Source organism: Xenopus tropicalis, chromosome 6 (assembly GCF_000004195.4).
Source record: "Xenopus tropicalis strain Nigerian chromosome 6, UCB_Xtro_10.0, whole genome shotgun sequence".
Classification (NCBI taxonomy): Eukaryota; Metazoa; Chordata; class Amphibia; order Anura; family Pipidae; genus Xenopus; species Xenopus tropicalis.
The window spans coordinates 148,955,290-148,978,994 of NC_030682.2; the positions used below are offsets into that span (position 1 = coordinate 148,955,290).

At 48.1% G+C, this 23,705-nt stretch overlaps 1 protein-coding gene across 2 annotated transcripts in view; it reads right to left on the reverse strand.

Moving 5' to 3' along the window:
• The window catches only part of fucolectin (x-epilectin), a 47,099-nt gene that overhangs the window by 6,927 nt on the left and 16,467 nt on the right, over positions 1–23,705 (reverse strand). Inside the window, exons 8-12 of one of the 2 annotated variants that reach the window (XM_031903216.1) lie at positions 18,761–18,915; positions 17,620–17,893; positions 17,154–17,308; positions 16,509–16,785; positions 14,865–15,006 (exon numbers count right to left, since the gene is read on the reverse strand). In XM_031903216.1, the coding sequence (XP_031759076.1) occupies positions 14,865–15,006; positions 16,509–16,785; positions 17,154–17,308; positions 17,620–17,893; positions 18,761–18,915 (1,003 nt within the window). 2 annotated transcript variants of the gene reach the window in all.

Consider the following 23,705-nt stretch of genomic DNA (forward strand, 5'->3'; position numbering starts at 1 on the left):
TGAGAGTGAGTGTAGGACAGGCCAGACCGAGGGTGAGTGTGAATGAGATGAGAGTGAGTGTAGGACAGGCCAGACCGGGGGTGAGTGTGAGTGAGATTAGAGTGAGTTGGGCACTGCTATAGGTGGGGCTCTCTGAGTGTAGGGCCACAAGCAAAGTGCCGGGTACCAGGGGAACTATATTCACATCAGACGGGGGTATTAACAGCTGCCGGTAAATCTGTAATATCCTGAATTTCAGCCCCTGCCCTGCCCCCTCCCCCCTCAATCTGCCCAGAACCCGCCCCCCAAACTTACCTTTCCTATTCCTTCTTCTCCTTCCCTGATCCTCCTAACGGCCCTAACGGCCCCAACCCCTTCTGTCCCTGCCCCGCCCCCTTCTGCATCACAGCCCGCCCCTTTTGTTTCTGTCCCCCTGACTGGCCAGTAAATTTATAGTAAAAAGGTGGCAACTCTATGTCCGACAGGGGGCAAAGTGCAGAGCCTGGCAGTCCTACACTCACTCTCATCTCACTCACACTCACTCCCGGTCTGGCCTGTCCTACACTCACTCTCATCTCACTCACACTCACTCCCGGTCTGGCCTGTCCTACACTCACTCTCATCTCACTCACACTCACTCCCGGTCTGGCCTGTCCTACACTCACTCTCATCTCACTCACACTCACTCCCGGTCTGGCCTGTCCTACACTCACTCTCATCTCACTCACACTCACTCCCGGTCTGGCCTGTCCTACACTCACTCTCATCTCACTCACACTCACTCCCGGTCTGGCCTGTCCTACACTCACTCACCCCCGGTCTGGCCTGTCCTACACTCACTCACCCCCGGTCTGGCCTGTCCTACACTCACTCACCCCCGGTCTGGCCTGTCCTACACTCACTCACCCCCGGTCTGGCCTGTCCTACACTCACTCACCCCCGGTCTGGCCTGTCCTACACTCACTCTCATCTCACTCACACTCAGCCCCGGTCTGGCCTGTCCTACACTCACTCTCATCTCACACACACTCAGCCCCGGTCTGGCCTGTCCTACACTCACTCTCATCTCACTCACACTCACCCCCGGTCTGGCCTGTCCTACACTCACTCTCATCTCACTCACACTCACCCCCCGGTCTGGCCTGTCCTACACTCACTCACCACCGGTCTGGCCTGTCCTACACTCACTCACCCCCAGTCTGGCCAGTCCTACACTCACTCACCCCCGGTCTGGCCAGTCCTACACTCACTCACCCCGGTCTGGCCAGTCCTACACTCACTCACCCCCGGTCTGGCCTGTCCTACACTCACTCACCCCCGGTCTGGCCTGTCCTACACTCACTCACCCCCGGTCTGGCCAGTCCTACACTCACTCACCCCCGGTCTGGCCTGTCCTACACTCACTCACCCCCGGTCTGGCCAGTCCTACACTCACTCACCCCCGGTCTGGCCTGTCCTACACTCACTCACCCCCGGTATGGCCAGTCCTACACTCACTCACCCCCGGTCTGGCCTGTCCTACACTCACTCACCCCCGGTCTGGCCTGTCCTACACTCACTCACCCCCGGTCTGGCCTGTCCTACACTCACTCACCCCCGTTATACATTATTGTCCCAGCTACAGTCATGTGATCCCAATGGCCAATAAAAAGAGCAACCACTTGGGAGTTTAATATTAAATACAAACAGGTTGCAGGTAAAACTCAGTCCCTGTGAGGAATGCCCGGGGCCCCTCAATAGATCCCAGTAGGGCCCCATGTTGGGAATGGGCCGTAGCCCAGTGCTTAGGGAACCAAACTGAACTATTATAAGAAACTAAAATAAAACTATAGGGAAAGACTATGAAGGTTGGTGTCACTGGGGAAGGCGCTTGTAGGTACATTATGGACTAATATATATATATATACAGTATAGAGTAGCTAGCGGGAACTTTTAGAATAAAGGGCAGTGGTATAACTGGATGTTACTGGGCCCTACACTCTTGGGGGCCCCCCTGCAACCACAGGGCCTGCTTCCCCTATAGTTACCCCCCTGCAAAGAGCTGTGTGTGTTTATATGTATATATGATATGTGTGTGTGTATATGTGTATATTACATGTATATGTGTATAATTATATATTTACAGAGACAATTGGGATCATTTGACCAAGACAGTTGCCTTGTTCCCCCCCATATAACTATACTGTGTATATAACTGTCCCCCCTCCCCTCCTGTACTTCCCATGTCCTCTCTTCTATTCTGTTCTTCCCAACTCTTCCTCATCCTCCCTCTTATATAACTTTATACTTTAATATGCAATTCCTCTCATTCCAGCTCCAAAGCCCCCCCCCCATTAACTTTATTTATTAGATACATTTCTAGTTTTCTAACCCGTATTTCAACTCTTGTTGTGCCCGGGGGGGGGGGGGTCACCTCTCCACTAATGATTCCCACCCTCGCCGGCCCTGTTTGTCACACCCCAGGGGGTAAGTGGGGGGGCACAAGGTCAGCTGCCTCAGGGAAAATAATGCCCTGTAGGGCTAATGCGGGTGCGTATTCCTGTGGGTGCTGTGTGTTTGGTACTGGTACTGGTTCTGTGGGACAGCACGGAGCAATGGATACACACAGGCAAAACTCTGAGATTAACGCAGAACCTGGAAAAGACTGTACATAGTTGGTGCCCAGTGCCCCAGAGAGAGGGAAGGGCCCAACCAATCCCACCCAATCCAGCGCCCACCCAATCCCACCCAATCCAGCTCCCACCCAATCCCACCCAATCCAGCGCCCACCCAATCCCACCCAATCCAGCGCCCACCCAATCCCACCCAATCCAGCGCCCACTCAATCCCACCCAATCCAGCGCCCACCCAATCCCACCCAATCCAGCGTCCACCCAATCCCACCCAATCCAGCGGCCCACCCAATCCAGCGCCCACCCAATCCCACCCAATCCAGCACCCACCCAATCCCACCCAATCCAGCGCCCACCCAATCCCACCCAATCCAGCGCCCACCCAATCCCACCCAATCCAGCGCCCACCCAATCCCACCCAATCCAGCGCCCACCCAATCCAGCACCCACCCAATCCCACCCAATCCAGCGCCCACCCAATCCCACCCAATCCAGCGCCCACCCAATCCAGCGCCCACCCAATCCAGCGTCCACCCAATCCCACCCAATCCCACCCAACCCAGCGCCCACCCAATCCAGCGCCCACCCAATCCCACCCAATCCGGCACCCACCCAATCCGGCGCCCACCCAATCCAGCGCCCACCCAATCCCACCCAATCCAGCGCCCACCCAATCCCACCCAATCCAGCGCCCACCCAATCCAGTGCCCACACAAACCAGTGCCCACCCAATCCAGTGCCCACACAAACCAGTGCCCACCCAATCCAGTGCCCACCCAAACCAGTGCCCACCCAATCCACTCTCCTCTCAAACCAGTGCCCACCCAATCCCATGCAATCCAGTTCCCAAGCAAACCATTGCCCACCAATCCAGTGCCCACTCAAACCATTGCCCACCCAATCCAGTGCCCACTCAAACCATTGCCCACCCAATCCAGTGCCCACTCAAACCATTGCCCACCCAAACCAGCGCCCACCCTGGGATTTTTTCCTGGATTTTCGGCATGTCAGTCCGACTCTGGCCACTTCATCTACTTTGCTAATTAGCCCTCAATTGTAAGCTCTACGGGGCAGGGACCTCCATCTCCTTTGTCTCTTTGATTAACTTGTAACTGTATCTTGTATTTATTTGTATTTATTGTTATACTTAGTATTTATCTATTATTATCTGAATAACCCCCTGTTTGTATTAATGTATTCTACTGTACAGCGCTGCGTATATAAGTAGCACTTTATAAATACAGATATACATATACATTAAATTGACTAACCCCCCCAAGGGACCCCTGCCATGGTCCCCAGAGGTAAACCTGTGGGCCCCGGAGCACCCAGCAGGGATCGGTTCTGGGCCAGCTGGGCCCCCAAGGGCTGGGCCCCCCCCCGGGATATTTCCCAGTGTCCCGGCCCAGTCGCCCCTGTATACAGAGCAGATATTAAGTAGAGTTATGGGCCAACTGGGATAGTCAGGTCCTTTAAAAGGTCAGTGTTCCATAATATTGATTATTGGGATATAACCCCCCCCCCCCGGGTGTAGGAATCCCAGGAATCTCTGGATAAAACACTCTGGTAGAACCCAAGTAAACGGAACCTGATCGACCTGTTGATCAGTATCACAAGAACCTGTACGGGGGATTCTTGGACTTCACTTGCCCACCCCCATTAAAACCACCAAATGATGAAAGGAACCTGTATTCCCTATATATTCCTATATATTAAACGTCATTACCAACATGGCAGCAATAAAATACCCCTTAAGAAATCAATATTATAATCTCTTCTACTTTATCATCTGGGAATTTGGTGTCTGGCACCTTATTGATTCTTAAAGGGGCAGTTCACCTTTATATTAACTTTTAGTATGTTATAGAATGGGCAATTCTAAGCAACTTTTCGATTGGTCTTCATTATTTTTTTTTCTATAGTTTTTGAATGACTTGTCTTGTTCTTCTTCTAACTCTTTGCAGCTTTCAAATGGGGGTCACTGACCCCGGCAGCCAAACCCTATTGCTCTGTGAGGCTCCAGTTTTATTGTTATTGTTACTTTTTAGTCCTTATTTTTCTAATCAAGTCCTCTCCTATTCATATATCAGTCTCTCATTCAAACTACACCCTGGTTGTTAAGGTAATTTGGATCCTAGCAACCAGATAGCTGCTAAAACTCCAAGCTGGAGAGCTGCTGACTAAAACTCAAATAATTAAAAAATTACAAATAATAAAAAATGAAGACCAATTGCAAATTATCTCAGAATATCACTCTCTACATCATACTAAGGGGCAGATTTATCAGTATGGGAATTTAGAGCTAAACTCACATTTTTATACATCTGTCCCTAAAAGTTAAGTCAAAGGTAAAGGAGCCTTAGAGAAGAATCCACAGAATGTATAAGACTGAGGAATGGAATAGAGATCTTACCTTACAGGTCTGTCCAAGCTGTGTGGCCGTGCCTCCCCCCGGCTGGGTTTAAATACCGTCATTAACCTGTGCTGATAGCGGTCAGGCAGTTTGTTTGTATTGGTTGGAGAGCAAATTGGGGCACTGCCCTTTTTTCATAGGGAATTTGTATTTCTCTTCAGTGGTTTCTGCTTGTGGCCTTGAATAAACAGGGTGTTTGGCTCCTTTGTGCCCCATTGCAAGGTCCTTATTCCGCTCAGAAATTGCACTGAAAATGGCCTCATTGCACAGTGGCAAAATGCTAGTGGTTTTTGCTTGGGAATTGCATGATAAATGTGGGGCTGTGGGGGGGGGGGGGGCTTGGGGCGACAGGGGGACTTAGCCTGAAGGCCAGTTAGGGTGAGATTTGGGGAGAAGCCCAGCCTGAAGGCCAGTTAGGGTGAGATTTGGGGAGAAGCCCAGCCTGAAGGCCAGTTAGGGTGAGATTTGGGGAGAAGCCCAGCCTGAAGGTCATTTAAGGTGAGATTTGGGGAGAAGCCCAGCTTGAAGGCCAGTTAGGGTGAGATTTGGGGAGAAGCCCAGCCTGAAGGCCAGTTAGGGTGAGATTTGCCGAGAAGCCCAGCCAGGGTGAGATTTGGGGAGAAGCCCAGCCTGAGGGCCAGTTAGGGTGAGATTTGGGGAGAAGCCCAGCCTGAAGGTCATTTAAGGTGAGATTTGGGGAGAAGCCCAGCTTGAAGGCCAGTTAGGGTGAGATTTGGGGAGAAGCCCAGCCTGAAGGCCAGTTAGGGTGAGATTTGCCGAGAAGCCCAGCCAGGGTGAGATTTGGGGAGAAGCCCAGCCTGAAGGCCAGTTAGGGTGAGATTTGGGGAGAAGCCCAGCCTGAAGGTCATTTAAGGTGAGATTTGGGGAGAATGACAATTTCTCTTCTAGATACACCTAAAAAGCTCAGCCTGAAGGCCAGTTAGGGTGAGATTTGGGGAGAAGCCCAGGCTAAAGGCCAGTTAGGGTGAGATTTGGGGAGAAGCCCAGGCTAAAGGCCAGTTAGGGTGAGATTTGGGGAGAAGCCCAGCCTGAAGGCCAGTTAGGGTGAGATTTGGGGAGAAGCCCAGCCTGAAGACCAGTTAGGGTGAGCTTTGGGGAGAAGCCCAGCCTGAAGGCCAGTTAGGGTGAGATTTTGGGAGAAGCCCAGCCTGAAGGCCAGTTAGGGTGAGATTTGGGGAGAAGCCCAGTCTGAAGGTCATTTAAGGTGAGATTTGGGGAGAATGACAATTTCTCTTCTAGATACACCTAAAAAGCTCAGCCTGAAGGCCAGTTAGGGTGAGATTTGGGGAGAAGCCCAGCCTGAAGGCCAGTTAGGGTGAGATTTGGGGAGAAGCCCAGCCTGAAGGTCATTTGAGGTGAGATTTGGGGAGAAGCCCAGCTTGAAGGCCAGTTAGGGTGAGATTTGGGGAGAAGCCCAGCCTGAAGGCCAGTTAGGGTGAGATTTGCGGAGAAGCCCAGCCAGGGTGAGATTTGGGGAGAAGCCCAGCCTGAAGGCCAGTTAGGGTGAGATTTGGGGAGAAGCCCAGCCTGAAGGTCATTTAAGGTGAGATTTGGGGAGAATGAAAATTTCTCTTCTAGATACACCTAAAAAGCTCAGCCTGAAGGCCAGTTAGGATGAGATATGGGGAGAATGGCAATTTGCTCTTCTAGATACAAAAGCTCAGCCTGAAGGCCAGTTAGGGTGGTTACTGGTTATTGGTTCAGTTTATGCCCCCACTCCTGGCAACAGGCCCTGACCCCAGCTGAACTTGCCCCACCTGCTGAAGGGATTACCAGGAGACAGCAATATTTGCTCTCATAGCTAGAGCTATGGTTGCTAGAGTCCAAATTACCTTAGCAATCAGGGAGTTGTTATAATGAGAGACAGGAATATGAATAGGAGAGGGGCTGAATAGAAAGATAAGTAATAAAAAGTAACAATAACAATAAAACTGGAGCCTCACAGAGCAATAGGGTTTGGCTGCCGGGGTCAGTGACCCCCATTTGAAAGCTGGAAAAAAGGCAGAAGAGGAAGGGAAATAATTCCAAAACTACTTCAAAAAAATACTATGGGGTAATTATTTAATTTATTTAAAAAAGAAAGAACAGCTGGGAAAGGGCTTGGGGCAGTTGGAGAAATTGCAAATAAAAGGAAAAAACCATGCAGAGCTGTAAGGGGAGAATGGGGGAAAACCCTAAGGCTAATGACCTCCTAACATTTGAAGGAGGTACAAAAAGAGATGCCACCAATAGAGTGAAATTGTTTGGCCACACCCATTTTTGTGACCACACCCCCTAACTATCACTCCCATTTTACAACATTTGGAGTCTTGTTTTATGTGTTATTACAGTTTTGCTAATGAAGGAGGACTGAGGTTAAAGAAATATAAAAATAGGGTAGAAAAGTGATGGAAAATAGAGTAACATTTGGGGGGGAAAAAAGGGTGCAGAAGGGGAGAAAGAGTGGGAGAAGGTGGGGTTAGGGCCGGAGAGAGGGGAGAAAGGCAGCAATAAAGAGCGAATGCAGAAGATCATAAGAAATAAAAGTGAAAAATAGATAAAGTCTGGGGGCAGTAACATAGTGAGGGGGGCAGCATCATGTGTACTTGCTCAGTGAATAGGGGATTGAATAGTAGCTGTGTTAGTACAGGGATGGGACCTGTTTCCCAGAATGCTCGGGTCCCGGGGTTTCCGGATAAGAGATCTCCATACCTTAAGTCTACTAAAAAACTTATTTCAAATAAACCCAACAGGATTGTTTTGCAAAAAAAGATTAATTATATATTAGTTAGGATCATGTACAAGCTTTCTGGATAACAGGTTTCTGGATATTGGGTCCCATACATATAAAGCAACCTGCCTTTGGTACAGTATCTGAGCAGAGAATTCCATAGTAAGTGGATAAATAATTATATTTACCTGTCTCAGGAATCGCTTATTTTTTTCTTTTCCCACCAACCTGGATTCTCCTGATATATCACATCTGCCCCTCGGGGCAATTGCTGGGCTGTCAAACCAGATGGCAATTCTTATCCGATTCATCAGTGTCATAAATGTCATTGGTTGTCCCAGGCTGGGCCGCAAAGGGTGGGGGAACCTGTCGCTCAGCATGTTTCAAGTTTTATGGCCCCCAGACTTCCAACTGGTCGTGTAACTCAGTGGGGGTCATTTATAAAGACTGGTCAAATTTGCACCTGGGCAGTTACCCATGGCAACCGATCAGATGATTGCTTTCAGTGTTGGACCTGCAGGTGGCTGGAAAAATCCAACCACTGATTGGTTGCTATAGGTTACTGCCCAGGTGCAAATGACCCCCAGGAACATTATTCACACATCCCGGGGTTAGCATGATCCACCAGGAAACTTCCCACTTCCCTCCTCGTTTAGGCAATAGGCTGCCCACGCTAACTAACCTATTTCAGACACTTACCTTCTCTAGCCTACGTCTACTCCACTTATACTTATACACTTATACCCTTTTACCTGTAGTGCCCCCAATGGCTGGTTCGCAACGATGAGGGGACGCCAGGCAGGTACCTCTCCTACCTACCCCTAGTCTGCACCCCCTTGTCATTGCCCCCACTGCTTCATGCCTAGCTTACTTCTACTCCACACCGTTTGCTCTTCTTCTCCTTCTCCAACTTGGTCCATGACTGTTCCCTCCTGAAATCTGGGTGTGGTTGGCCTTTTATACCCTTTTGCCTGTAGTGCCCCAATGGCTGGGACGCAACGATGAGGGGACGCCAGACAGGTACCTCTCCGGCCTACCCCTAGTCTGCACCCCCTTGTCATTGCCCCCACTGTTTCATGCATGCACAAGGGCGAGCGCCCGCTTGAGCACATTTGGGGGAGGAGGGAGGTTACAGGGGCAAGGTGGCTGACTGGGTTGCCTATGGTGCACGGTGGCCTTGGCCTGCCCCTGGCTGGGTTCCAGTAATACAGCTAACCTATCTTACTACTTCTATACTGCCACCTAGTGGCTAAAGCAGTGATCCCCAACCAGTGGCTCTGGGGCAACATGTTCCTCCCCAACCCCTTGGATGTTGCTCTCAGTGCCCCCAAACCAGGGAGTTATTTTTGAATTCCTGACTTGGGGACTTGGTTGAATAAAAACAAGATTTCCTACCAAATAAAGCCCCTGTAAGCTGATAGGGTGCATAGAGGCCCCTAATAGCCAATCACAGCCCTTATTTGGCTCCTCCATGAACTTTTATGGTGCTTGTGTTGCTCCCCAAGTCTTTTTACGTGTGACTGTGGCTCATGAGTAAGAAAGGTTGGGGACCCCTGGGCTAAAGGAACAAAAAACTACTACTACTACCTATTGGCCATTTACATAAAATCATATAGCAATTAACATCCAATAATAATTTTTCACCACAATTTCGCCACGCCAGCCCCCAAAGTTGAAATAAATGCAGAATGTGGCTGTTTTTGGACACCGCCTTAGTTACTGTGAGTAAATGCCCCTGTAGAAAGGCTCAGTTCTGCTATTGGAACATTTCCCAGTGATACTGAGCTATTGAGGCCGCTATAAAGATAAACTTGGACAGAAACTTCTCAAACATAAACCCCGGCCAAGTGGGTGAGTTTAGAAAATACTCTTGTGGGTTTCCCTCGGTAACAAGCGAAAGGAATAAAACGCACGTAAGTGTATAGTATATATATATTTCTGCTGCACCGCGGGGCACCCAGTGCCTTGGCAGGGTTTATAAGGGTACAGCCCATGGGAAAACAAATACATGGCAGGGAGGGTCAGTGCAAAGGGATATAATAATAATAAGTACAGTAAATCCCTGCTCAGGGAGCATTAAGGGAATCCCATATGGCTCAATGAGAAAAACTACTACTTCAATAACACCTATACAGCATCCACATAGTAACAGAAATGAGAAGAGTATTTCTGCCCAGCCCATCCCTATTATATTCAGTTCCATTCTACTGCATCGACTGTAACTAATCCTTATGCTGGGAGTCAGGTTAAAATATAATGCTGTGTTCGTTTATGGAGGGGGAAGCCAAAATGCATGAAAATATACAGGGGTGGAATGGGGGGAGTATGGGGGGGGCTTTCTTCATGTAAATATTCACATATATTCAATATTCATGTATATTCACTGTGTGGGTAGTGCCATTCTACCATTGGGTGTGTGGGTAGTACCATTCTACCATTGGGTGTGTGGGTAGTACCATTCTACCAGTGGGTGTGTGGGTAGTACCATTCTACCATTGGGTGTGTGGGTAGTACCATTCTACCAGTGGGTGTGTGGGTAGTACCATTCTACCATTGGGTGTGTGGGTAGTACCATTCTACCATTAGGTGTGTGGGTAGTACCATTCTACCATTGGGTGTGTGGGTAGTACCATTCTACCATTGGGTGTGTGGGTAGTACCATTCTACCATTGGGTGTGTGGGTAGTACCATTCTACCATTGGGTGTGTGGGTAGTACCATTCTACCATTGGGTGTGTGGGTAGTACCATTCTGCAATTGGGTGTGTGGGTAGTACCATTCTACCATTGGGTGTGTGGGTAGTACCATTCTACCATTGGGTATGTGGGTAGTACCATTCTATCAGTGGGTGTGTGGGTAGTACCATTCTACCAGTGGGTGTGTGGGTAGTACCATTCTACCATTGGGTGTGTGGGTAGTACCATTCTACCATTGTGTGTGTGGGTAGTACCATTCTACCAGTGGGGGTGTGGGTAGTACCACTCTACCAGTGCGTATGTGGGTAGTACCATTCTACCAGTGGGGGTGTGGGTAGTACCATTCTACCAGTGGGGGTGTGGGTAGTACCATTCTACCAGTGGGGGTGTGGGTAGTACCACTCTACCAGTGGGTGTGTGGGTAGTACCATTCTACCAGTGGGGGTGTGGGTAGTACCATTCTATCAGTGGGTGTGTGGGTAGTACCATTCTACCAGTGGGTGTGTGGGTAGTACCATTCTACCAGTGGGTGTGTGGGTAGTACCATTCTACCATTGGGTGTGTGGGTAGTACCATTCTACCATTGGATGTGTGGGTAGTACCATTCTACCATTGGGTGTGTGGGTAGTACCATTCTACCATTGGGTGTGTGGGTTGTACCATTCTACCATTGGGTGTGTGGGTAGTACCATTCTACCATTGGGTGTGTGGGTAGTACCATTCTATCAGTGGGTGTGTGGGTAGTACCATTCTATCAGTGGGTGTGTGGGTAATACCATTCTACCAGTGGGTGTGTGGGTAGTACCATTCTACCATTGGGTGTGTGGGTAGTACCATTCTACCATTGGGTGTGTGGGTTGTACCATTCTACCATTGGGTGTGTGGGTAGTACCATTCTACCAGTGGGTGTGTGGGTAGTACCATTCTACCATTGGGTGTGTGGGTAGTACCATTCTACCATTGGGTGTGTGGGTAGTACCATTCTACCAGTGGGGGTGTGGGTAGTACCACTCTACCAGTGCGTATGTGGGTAGTACCATTCTACCAGTGGGGGTGTGGGTAGTACCATTCTACCAGTGGGTGTGTGGGTAGTACCACTCTACCAGTGGGTGTGTGGGTAGTACCATTCTACCAGTGGGGGTGTGGGTAGTACCATTCTACCAGTGGGGGTGTGGGTAGTACCACTCTACCAGTGGGTGTGTGGGTAGTACCATTCTACCAGTGGGGGTGTGGGTAGTACCACTCTACCATTGGGTGTGTGGGTAGTACCATTCTACCATTGGGTGTGTGGGTAGTACCATTCTACCAGTGGGGGTGTGGGTAGTACCACTCTACCAGTGGGTGTGTGGGTAGTACCATTCTACCAGTGGGGGTGTGGGTAGTACCACTCTACCATTGGGTGTGTGGGTAGTACCATTCTACCAGTGGGTGTGTGGGTTGTACCATTCTATCAGTGGGTGTGTGGGTAGTACCATTCTACCATTGGGTGTGTGGGTAGTACCATTCTACCAGTGGGTGTGTGGGTAGTACCATTCTACCAGTGGGTGTGTGGGTAGTACCATTCTACCAGTGGGTGTGTGGGTAGTACCATTCTACCATTGGGTGTGTGGGTAATACCATTCTACCATTGGGTGTGTGGGTAGTACCATTCTATTAGTGGGTGTGTGGGTAGTACCATTCTGCCAGTGGGTGTGTGGGTAGTACCATTCTACCAGTGGGTGTGTGGGTTGTACCATTCTATCAGTGGGTGTGTGGGTAGTACCATTCTGCCAGTGGGTGTGTGGGTATTACCATTCTGCCAGTGGGTGTGTGGGTAGTACCATTCTACCATTGGGTGTGTGGGTAGTACCATTCTGCCAGTGGGTGTGTGGGTAGTACCATTCTGCCAGTGGGGGTGTGGGTAGTACCATTCTGCCAGTGGGTGTGTGGGTAGTACCATTCTGCCAGTGGGTGTGTGGGTAGTACCATTCTACCAGTGGGTGTGTGGGTAGTACCATTCTACCAGTGGGTGTGTGGGTAGTACCATTCTACCAGTGGGTGTGTGGGTAGTACCATTCTACCAGTGGGGGTGTGGGTAGCACCATTCTACCAGTGGGTGTGTGGGTAGTTCCATTCTACCAGTGGGTGTGTGGGTAGTACCATTCTACCAGTGGGTGTGTGGGTAGTACCATTCTACCAGTGGGGGTGTGGGAAGCACCATTCTACCAGTGGGTGTGTGGGTAGCACCATTCTACCAGTGGGCGTGTGGGTAGTACCATTCTACCAGTGGGCGTGTGGGTAGTACCATTCTGCCAATGGGTGTGTGGGTAGTACCATTCTACCAGTGGGTGTGTGGGTAGTACCATTCTGCCAATGGGTGTGTGGGTAGTACCATTCTACCAGTGGGTGTGTGGGTAGTACCATTCTACCAGTGGGTGTGTGGGTAGCACCATTCTACCAGTGGGTGTGTGGGTAGTACCATTCTGCCAGTGGGTGTGTGGGTAGTACCATTCTACCAGTGGGCGTGTGGGTAGCACCATTCTACCAGTGGGCGTGTGGGTAGTACCATTCTGCCAATGGGTGTGTGGGTAGTACCATTCTACCAGTGGGTGTGTGGGTAGTACCATTCTGCCAATGGGTGTGTGGGTAGTACCATTCTACCAGTGGGTGTGTGGGTAGTACCATTCTACCAGTGGGTGTGTGGGTAGTACCATTCTACCAGTGGGTGTGTGGGTAGTACCATTCTGCCAGTGGGTGTGATGGGGTACATCCAGGCTTCCTCAGTTTGGAGCAATGTTAGAAAAAGGTTTCATATACTTTGGGACAAGCGATTGTACAATTTACTGATCACCCAATGGAGTATTCGTCCCAGATTTTCCTGTGCCCTGTGTATAGAAATCCCCAAATAACCTTCTTCCTATCAGTGTGTTATCAGCAAGAGGAATTGTTTCTTCAAAACCCTCAGTGTCTCTTTTCAACTCATCCAAACCAGGCAGGGAAAATGGCTGCTGTTGAGTCACCTCTGTTTAGCCATTGTCTTAGGGCAGTGACAGATGGGAAACATACTCAGCGCTAAGTTGCCCAAAGTTTCCTCATGAGTTTCAGGGGTACCCAGGGCACAAATAAGCACTCACCCCAAATCCCCCCTAACTGGCCTTCAGGCTGGGCCCCCTTAGCCCATAACAAGGTTACAGATATATAGAAACATTGGGGTAACAGTCACCCTGCTATAGTTCCAGGGGTACCCAGGGCACAAATAAGCACTCACCCCAAATCCCCCCTAACTGGCCTTCAGGCTGGGCCCCCTTAGCCCATAACAAGGTTACAGATATATAGAAACATTGGGGTAACAGTCACCCTGCTATAGTTCCAGGGGTACCCAGGGCACAAATAAGCACTCACCCCAAATCCCCCCCTAACTGGCCTTCAGGCTGGGCCCCCTTAGCCCATAACAAGGTTACAGATATATAGAAACATTGGGGTAACAGTCACCCTGCTATAGTTCCAGGGGTACCCAGGGCACAAATAAGCACTCACCCCAAATCCCCCCCTTACTGGCCTTCAGGCTGGGCCCCCTTAGCCCATAACAAGGTTACAGATATATAGAAACATTGGGGTAACAGTCACCCTGCTATAGTTCCAGGGGTACCCAGGGCACAAATAAGCACTCACCCCAAATCCCCCCTAACTGGCCTTCAGGCTGGGCCCCCTTAGCCCATAACAAGGTTACAGATATATAGAAACATTGGGGTAACAGTCACCCTGCTATAGTTCCAGGGGTACCCAGGGCACAAATAAGCACTCACCCCAAATCCCCCCCTAACTGGCCTTCAGGCTGGGCCCCCTTAGCCCATAACAAGGTTACAGATATATAGAAACATTGGGGTAACAGTCACCCTGCTATAGTTCCAGGGGTACCCAGGGCACAAATAAGCACTCACCCCAAATCCCCCCTAACTGGCCTTCAGGCTGGGCCCCCTTAGCCCATAACAAGGTTACATATATATAGAAACATTGGGGTAACAGTCACCCTGCTATAGTTCCAGGGGTACCCAGGGCACAAATAAGCACTCACCCCAAATCCCCCCCTAACTGGCCTTCAGGCTGGGCCCCCTTAGCCCATAACAAGGTTACAGATATATAGAAACATTGGGGTAACAGTCACCCCGCTATAGTTCCAGGGGTACCCAGGGCACAAATAAGCACTCACCCCAACATTGAACCTCATTTTCCAGTTTGCTGCCCAGTTCTTCAGTTAAATCGGAACAAGAGACGTTCTTATCAGTTTTTTTATTGTCACTTTTTACTGATTATCCATAACATTTAGAGAAACCCAAGAAAAAATCAGAATATTACACCAAAGATACAAAGAACAACACCAGAAGTCTCCTGACAGATGACAGTTTATGAGAGAACAAATGTAGGCAGTTTCTGTATTCAGAGTAACTGTATTCAGATTTCCTGCCCATAAACCTCCACTTCACACAGGGTGAGATATTCTTGCCTCCCGGGTATAACCACGCTGATATATTGCCCCACCATCCCATTACAGTTCAGGGTGATGGTCGGTTTAGAGACGTCGGTGACGGTGTCACATCTGTTGGGGAAAAATATCAGATTGTTAAATGTCAGCGGAAATGTATTTTATTTCAACTAAACTTCATGAAACCGCGTTGATGGCAAAACAATAATGTGTTTCTTTAATGGCTTCTGTTAGCCATAAGGCACGGTGCTCCTAATTTTTAAGAGACCTTCAAGGGTTAAGCTACATGCGCATGAAACGCGTCAGACTTGTATGTTTTTCATGGATGAATAAAATCGAGTTTCTATGGTTTCTATGCCACATGGGGCAAATTTGAGCCCACAATTTCCAGGAAAATGGCAAAATTGTCTGTTTTGGAAGTTCAGGCAATAAAACCTTTGTCCTTATGGACTGGTGTAGTTCTTGGTACTGAATCCACTATTTTATGAAACTACCGAACCCCGAATCCAAACAATTCTGCCAAATACCAAACCGAATCTGAATCCTAATTTACCAAATTTACCAAATAAAGACAACCGTGCAAATTTTCAGTTTCCATGTTTATGTGACAAAATGTCAAGTGATTTTGAAGGTTTCAGATTAGGTTTGGCCAGAGGCATGGCATGAATCTTGGAATCAGTGCAACCCTAGTTCTTGGAGCAATAACCATGGACCCTAAATTTCTACCTCATTGGTCTTTGGTGTGAGTCTCATTTGAACTCTAATCCACCCAGATCTACAGTATTTGCTTGATCAAACCTGAGGGTCATTGCTGTTACTGATGGCTCTTGGTACAGACACCAAGGTGGACACTTTTTCTGTCTAGTAGAATTAAGTCTAAACTTTTTTTGATAACGTTTCACCCTCATCTGAGCAGTTTCTTCAAGTCAACTGAGTGGGAGGGAATTCTCCGGCATTTAAACCCTCGGGTGTGGTACAGTCACGGACATCCAATCACAATGGTTCCATTGAACGTATTCAGTTTGGTGTTGGCTGAAACTCACAGGTGTGTGAAGGTGAGATCCAGCCCAATGGTTCCATGATTGTCATTGAGGCAGGGGTTAATGTACATGACTGGAAGTGGGAATTGTTGGGAAACCACCGGGGTAATGATGTCAAAACGCCATTGTAGGTTGGTTTCCCCAGTTTGGCATAAATGGCCTCTTTCACTCCTCTTGGTTCAAAGTATGCGCATTGCTATCTTCAAAGGAGTGTCCCTTTCTCTTGAGATGTAGAGAGACTGCTGGGCCTTGCCCTGAGGGGTTACCCCCCTATGTTGGGCCATTTTCTTACAGAGTAATTGTTTGGTCTCCCCACTGAATAGATATGAGCACCCCTCACTGAGGGCTCCTCTCTACTGCATAGACCACATTAGTTTTCATGTGCTTTGGTGTTGGCCCTACCGTTCATTTGAACTGAAGAAGCCACTTGGATCAGTGGTGAAAGGTCCAGTTGCTTTAGACTGAATTGTACCAGATACTGTACCTCATGGGCTGGGTGAATGACTTCATAGACGGATACTTTTTCTATTTACTGAAGATACAGACATAAGGATAAAGGGGGTTTTTGGGACTTACACAGGGCTGTTGATGAAGGGAAAGATTCCAACGCGAATCTCGGCTCCTCGCAGACGCTCGCTGCAACAGTCTCCTCTGTTCACTATCACCACGGACTCAATGTTGTACTTCTTAGTCAGGTCCAGTTGCCACCAAGCCGGGTTGTCAGGATTAGTGTGGGAACAGGGGTGCTGGAAGATATTGGTCCCCTTATCACCATCAATAGCCGCTGCAGCGTTGTACTCTGGTCTGTAGGTGGAACTCTGCCTGGCGCGTCCCGATTTTGCCAAGTTCACTACTAATAAATAAATAGATAAATAAAAGTAACATGTTTGATTAAAAGCAATAGGCAAGAAATACGGACTGAGGGAATGATGATATTGCTGGAACAATAAAACTGGAAGTACTATAGGTATCTAGAAAATGATGGCTCAGCTAAGAGCAGCCTAACCCTAGGGTTAAAAGAATTCACGTACATAGAAAGGGCTGAAAGTTTGAGATTTATGGTCTAAAACTGCTAATATATCGGAAACCACTAAGAATATAAAAGGAATGTAAATTGTAGAAGTGATTAGAGAAGTGCTTAAGCACTTCAGTTTTTGGGTTTAGACCTAGTGTGGAAATGCCTTAAGTTGGCCCTAACCATAACTCCCCAGCCGCCCGTACCTGCATCAGGTTTCGCTTCTTGCCCATAAACCTCCACTTCACAGAGGGTGAGATATTCGTTGCGCCCAGGAATAACCACACTCACATAGCGACCCTTCATTCCCTTACAGGGCAGAGTGATGGTGGCTTGGGAGGCATCGGTTATGGCACCACATCTGGGGGGAAGACAATAACAGAATTTGTAAATGGCAACAGGACGTGGGTGGGGGGAAGAACAATAAGGAACACATTTTTTTCTTATTCTGTCTTCTAGCATTGCCCACCATTATAATGTCCACTTTGCACTGACCCTTCCTTCATACAGTACTTAATGGTCATCCCAATTGGTTGCCCAACCCCCAGGCCGAGAACTAAGGGAAATTGCTTAGTAACACAACAGTGAATTCACTTGGAGATAAATATAAAATAGAAGATTCTGATTAAGGAAAGGAGAGAAAGGAAGATAAAGGAGGAGTTGGGGACTCACACTGGGTTGTTATTATCTGCGGAATTCCCAACGCGGACCTCGGCTCCTCTCAGGCGCTCACCGCAGCAGTCTCCCCTGTTCACTATCACCACTTTCTCCACTTGGTACCTCTTCTTCAGGTCCAGCTGCCACCAAGCCGGGTTGTCACTATTGGTGTGGGAACATGAACCCAGCATCATATTTGAGTTCTTATTCCCATCGACAGCGGTGGCGGCATTGTACTCGGGTCTGTACGTTGAGCTCTGTTTGACATCTCCCAATCTGGCCAGATTCACTGTCAACAAAAAGTCATTATAGATTGTTCCTGATTGGTGTTGCAGAGAAGCTGCTCTGGCTAAAATATCATGGGCTTGTAGTATGGCGATTTCCCGTGTACAGATCAATGTGATTCCTTGTCATAAACATTGGGGGAATATTGTAGAATTTCTTTCTACATGCAGGCTTTGTGTCGGAGTCATTTTCTTTTTCCAGAAGTCAAACCTAAATGAGTCCAGTCTTAGTACCTGCCATAGGCCCAGAGTGGTAGAAGATATGGGGAGAGCACAATAGGATTCTCTCTAATGACCTCTCTCGCTGCTTTCCTCTACATACAGGCTTAGTGCTGGAGTCAGAATTTTGAAAGACAGCTCTAACTGTCCATCATAGGAACTGACTCCTGCATGTAGAGAGATGGATTGCTTAGGCCTCTGTACATGTCATTTAATGATATGGTAACATAAAGGGGAGTTATTGGGAAAGCAAAAATTGAATATGAGCTTCATGTCCTGGAAATAGGAACCTAGGTTACCCCTCAGCTGTCTCTCTACATGCAGGTTTTGGTCAGAGTCATTTCATTACAGACACTCTAATCTACATCTTCATCTACAGACATCTCTAATGCATCATTGGTTTGGGCTCATGGTATCTAGAATATGTGTTAGTGCTGCTTATGTAAAAAGAAAATGACTCCGACACAAAGCCTGCATGTAGAGAGAAATTGCTGAGGGGGAAATAACTTGAATACTACAGAAAAGTTACTCTTTTCCGCTGGATGGAGCTTACATTCAATTTTTTGTTTTGTGATAGGTGCTCTTCTAGTGACCAAATAAAGTAACGGCACCAACTAACCACAACATGGCCCCCAGCCCCCAGCAGCCCTTACCTTCAACAGCTTTAGCTTCTTGCCCATAAACCTCCACTTCACAGAGACTGAGATTTTCTTCCCGCCCAGGAATAACCACACTCACATAGCGACCCTCCAGTCCCTCACAGCATAGAGTAATGGTGCCTTGGGAGCCAACTTTTATGGTGTCACATCTGGGGAGAAAACAAGAACAAAATTGTCATGATTTCTATTGCTGTTCATTGTGGGTATTACCAATAAGACACAGCGTTGGCACCACAACAGTGAATTCAATTGGAAAATGGAAGAAGAACACTTCTGATTAAGGACAGGAAAAAAAGAAGATAAAGAAGGAGTATGGGACTCACACTGGGTTGTTATTATTGGCTGAATCTCCAACGCGGATCACGGCTCCTCTCAGACGCTCCCAGCAGCAGTCTCCTCTGTTCACTATCACCACTGTCTCCACTTTGTACCTCTTCTTCAGGTCCAGCTGCCACCAAGCCGGGTTGTCACTATTGGTGTGGGAACATGAACCCAGCATCATATTTGAGTTCTTATTCCCATCGACAGCGGTGGCGGCGTTGTACTCGGGTCTGTACGTTGAGCTCTGTCTGACATCTCCCAATCTGGCCAGATTCACTGTCAACAAAAGGTCATTAGAGATTGTTCCAAATTGTTCCTTATTGGTGTTGCAGAGAAGCTGCTCTGGCTAAAATATCATGGCGATTGCCCGTGTACAGATCAATGTGATTTAGGAGCAGATCTACTAAAACTCCATTATTTGTCATTTTTTCATTTTATTTTCAAATTCAACTGAATTTGTTTTCCCGAATGTTTAATATTTACTAAACAAATTGCAAGGAAAAGACTCTCCGAGAAAAGTCTTAAAAAACTCGACTTTTTCAAATTGAGAAAACTGAGAAACTCCCAACTTTATCGAATTGTCAGTGACCCCACATAGAGATATATAAGAGAAATGGAAACAATGCAAAATAAAGAGGATTCTCCTACCTCCTAGCGGGGGGCTGCAGGAATGGACCCATCCCATGGAGATGCCAACCAGCAGGACCACAATGCACTTCATCCTAATGAAGAAGAGACAGCACAATGATAAATGGAGAGTCAGCATTTGGCTTTCTTGACCAAACCTTGAGTTGAGTAGACGCAAGTGAAGCCATGTTGTAAGAACGTTTCATTAACGCACTGAACTGTGCACTCTCTTTAGCTATGGCTTTATTAAGGGTTCCTCATGGTGAGGGCAGTGAGGAGGTTGGGGAATGCCCTGCCGGGGGATGTTGGGTAGGGGGTTCCTCACGGTGAGGGCAGTGAGGGGGTTGGGGAATGCCCTGCCGGGGGATGTTGGGTAGGGGGTTCCTCACGGTGAGGGCAGTGAGGGGGTTGGGGAATGCCCTGCCGGGGGATGTTGGGTAGGGGGTTCCTCACGGTGAGGGCAGTGAGGGGGTTGGGGAATGCCCTGCCGGGGGATGTTGGGTAGGGGGTTCCTCATGGTGAGGGCAGTGAGGGGGTTGGGGAATGCCCTGCCGGGGGATGTTGGGTAGGGGGTTCCTCACGGTGAGAGCAGTGAGGGGTTTGGGGAATGCCCTGCCGGGGGGTGTTGGGTAGGGGGTTCCTCACGGTGAGGGCAGTAAGGAGGTTGGGGAATGCCCTGCCGGGGGATGTTGGGTAGGGGGTTCCTCACAGTGAGGGCAGTGAGGAGGTTGGGGAATGCCCTGCCGGGGGATGTTGGGTAGGGGGTTCCTCACGGTGAGGGCAGTGAGGGGGTTGGGGAATGCCCTGCCGGGGGATGTTGGGTAGGGGGTTCCTCACGGTGAGGGCAGTGAGGGGGTTGGGGAGTGCCCTGCCGGGGGATGTTGGGTAGGGGGTTCCTCACGGTGAGGGCAGTGAGGGGGTTGGGGAATGCCCTGCCGGGGGATGTTGGGTAGGGGGTTCCTCACGGTGAGGACAGTGAGGGGGTTGTGGAATGCCCTGCCGGGGGATGTTGGGTAGGGGGTTCCTCACGGTGAGGGCAGTGAGGGGGTTGGGGAATGCCCTGCCGGGGGATGTTGGGTAGGGGGTTCCTCACGGTGAGGGCAGTGAGGGGGTTGTGGAATGCCCTGCCGGGGGATGTTGGGTAGGGGGTTCCTCACGGTGAGGGCAGTGAGGGGGTTGGGGAATGCCCTGCCGGGGGATGTTGGGTAGGGGGTTCCTCACGGTGAGGGCAGTGAGGGGGTTGGGGAATGCCCTGCCGGGGGATGTTGGGTAGGGGGTTCCTCACGGTGAGGGCAGTGAGGGGGTTGGGGAATGCCCTGCCGGGGGATGTTGGGTAGGGGGTTCCTCAGGGTGAGGGCAGTGAGGGGGTTGGGGAATGCCCTGCCGGGGGATGTTGGGTAGGGGGTTCCTCACGGTGAGGGCAGTGAGGGGGTTGGGGAATGCCCTGCCGGGGGATGTTGGGTAGGGGGTTCCTCACGGTGAGGGCAGTGAGGGGGTTGGGGAATGCCCTGCCGGGGGATGTTGGGGGGCAGATTCTATTAATGCCTATAAGAGGGGCTTGGTTGACTTCATGGAAAAGCATAGTATCCAAGGCTATTGGGATCCCGGGTGCCAGGGTTAGTTTTGTGTATGTGGGTGAATGGGTACACGTGTGTGCGTATATATGTATGTAATTACAGAAAGAGGTCAAAATCAAAATCTGCCCATAAAAAAAACTCACCCACATTCTATGTATCCTTATGGGATTTTATGAAGTGAATTTATTAATGGGTGAAACTCAAGCACAAATTCACTTTTTTTAAGTGCAAAAAAAAAATCTTGAATCAAGAAAAAAATCAAACTCGACTGTTGATAAACGACCCCCTTTTTTTCTACAACATTTAAAAGGGCAGATTTACCAAAACGTGAGTTTAGAGCTTAATACATAAAAACTCACCCACTTTTTATTTATTCCTTAAGGATTTTTAGACACCTATTTATCAACGGGTGAAAGTTAGAACTCACCATTTAATCAATACGTTGCTAAAAAAATCCCATAAATGAAGAGAATGTGGGGGAGTTTTTATGTATTAAGCTCTAAACTCACGTTTTGGTAAATCTGCCCCTCGGCGCTACAAATACAAATGGAGAAAAGAAAAACAAATCTGATGTTAGTAAATGAACCCCTAAGTATCAGTACAAATGATATATTCCTATATACAATATAATCATAAGGTGAATCTCTACCTGTCAGTGGGTCGGGTTAATGTCCGGCTTCTTTCTTCTCTCCCTGCAGTACCTGCCTCCCCTCCCACCTGGCTCCTCCTTATGTACCATTCCTGGGGGGAGTGGCCAAGTGGATAAACCAGGTGACCGGACCTGTTTGATCAGAATCCCAATATCAGGAGGCAGAACAGGACTGTGATTATGATCTTCCCTGACAGCTGTAATACTGCCCCCGCCCCCACCCCCCCGGGGGGCATCATAGCCTGGGGTTTCAAGAAAATAGGAACCTGTTTCTCAGCATTCTCTTCTGCGCTGTTATTATAAGTTTGACATATTTATGAAATCCATTTGGCAAAATAATTACAAATATGAGATACTGGTTCTGCCTTAAGGGGATGCAAACTGATTCCTTTACTTTCATTTGTCATTATTGCCCTTTATTGTATGTGAATCAAAGGATTTATCATACACGTATATAGATGCACTATATCCATGCACACATCGTCGAACTGGGCCGCCGGGGTACCGGGAAACAACCCGGTGGGCCCCGGCAGCCCAGATCCGATCCCCCCCCCCCCCCAGGGCGCTCCCGCGATCCGCCGTCTCCTTCCCCCCCATGCGCCGCAGGTAAGTTTCTTTTAGGAGCGCTCGGGGGAGGGGGTCAGAGGGTGTTGGGGGCCATTTGGGGGTGCAGGGTTCCCTGAGGCAGAAGCCCCGGTGGGCCCTGCACCCCCCAGTCCGACCCTGCATGTACATCCCTATGGGGCCCATTTACTAACCATCAATTTTTAAAAAAAAAAAACACAAATCAAATATTTAGCACAAAAAGATTTATTATGCATCTAAATGGCTAAAATTCCAAATTCAACAATTTGGTATTTATTATCTATAGACAGGGTATTTATTATCGATACACTGGGGTGTTTTTTGTGTAAAGACAGGGTATATGATCTATAGACTGGTATGTATTATGTACAGACAGGGTATTTATTATCTATAAATGGTAGTTATGATGTATAGACTGGTATTTATTATGTACAGACAGGGTATTTATTCCCTTTAGACTAGGGTATTTATCTATAGACTGCTATTTATCTATAGACTGGTATTTATGATCTATAGACTGGTATTTATTTTGTACAGACAGGGTATTTATTACCTATAAATGGGGGTAGTTATGATCTATAGACTGGTATGTATTTTGTACAGACAGGGTATTTATTATCTATAAATGGTAGTTATGATGTATAGACTGTTATTTATTATGTACAGACAAGGTATTTATTCCCTTTAGACTAGGGTATTTATCTATAGACTGCTATTTATCTATAGACTGGTATTTATGATCTATAGACTGGTATTTATTTTGTACAGACAGGGTATTTATTACCTATAAATGGGGGTAGTTATGATTTATAGACTGGTATTTATTTTGTACAGACAGGGTATTTATTATCTATAAATGGGGGTAGTTATGATCTATAGACTGGTATTTATTTCGTACAGACAGGGTATTTATTATCTATAAATGGGGGTAGTTATGATGTATAGACTGGTATTTATTTCGTACAGACAGGGTATTTATTATCTATAAATGGGGGTAGTTATGATCTATAGACTGGTATTTATTATGTACAGACAGGGTATTTATTGTCTATAAATGGAGGTAGTTATGATCTATGAACAGGGTATGTGTGATCTATAGATGGGGGCACTTATTATCTATAGACTGGGGTATTTATTATCTATACACTAGGGTATTTATTATCTATAAATATGGTATTTG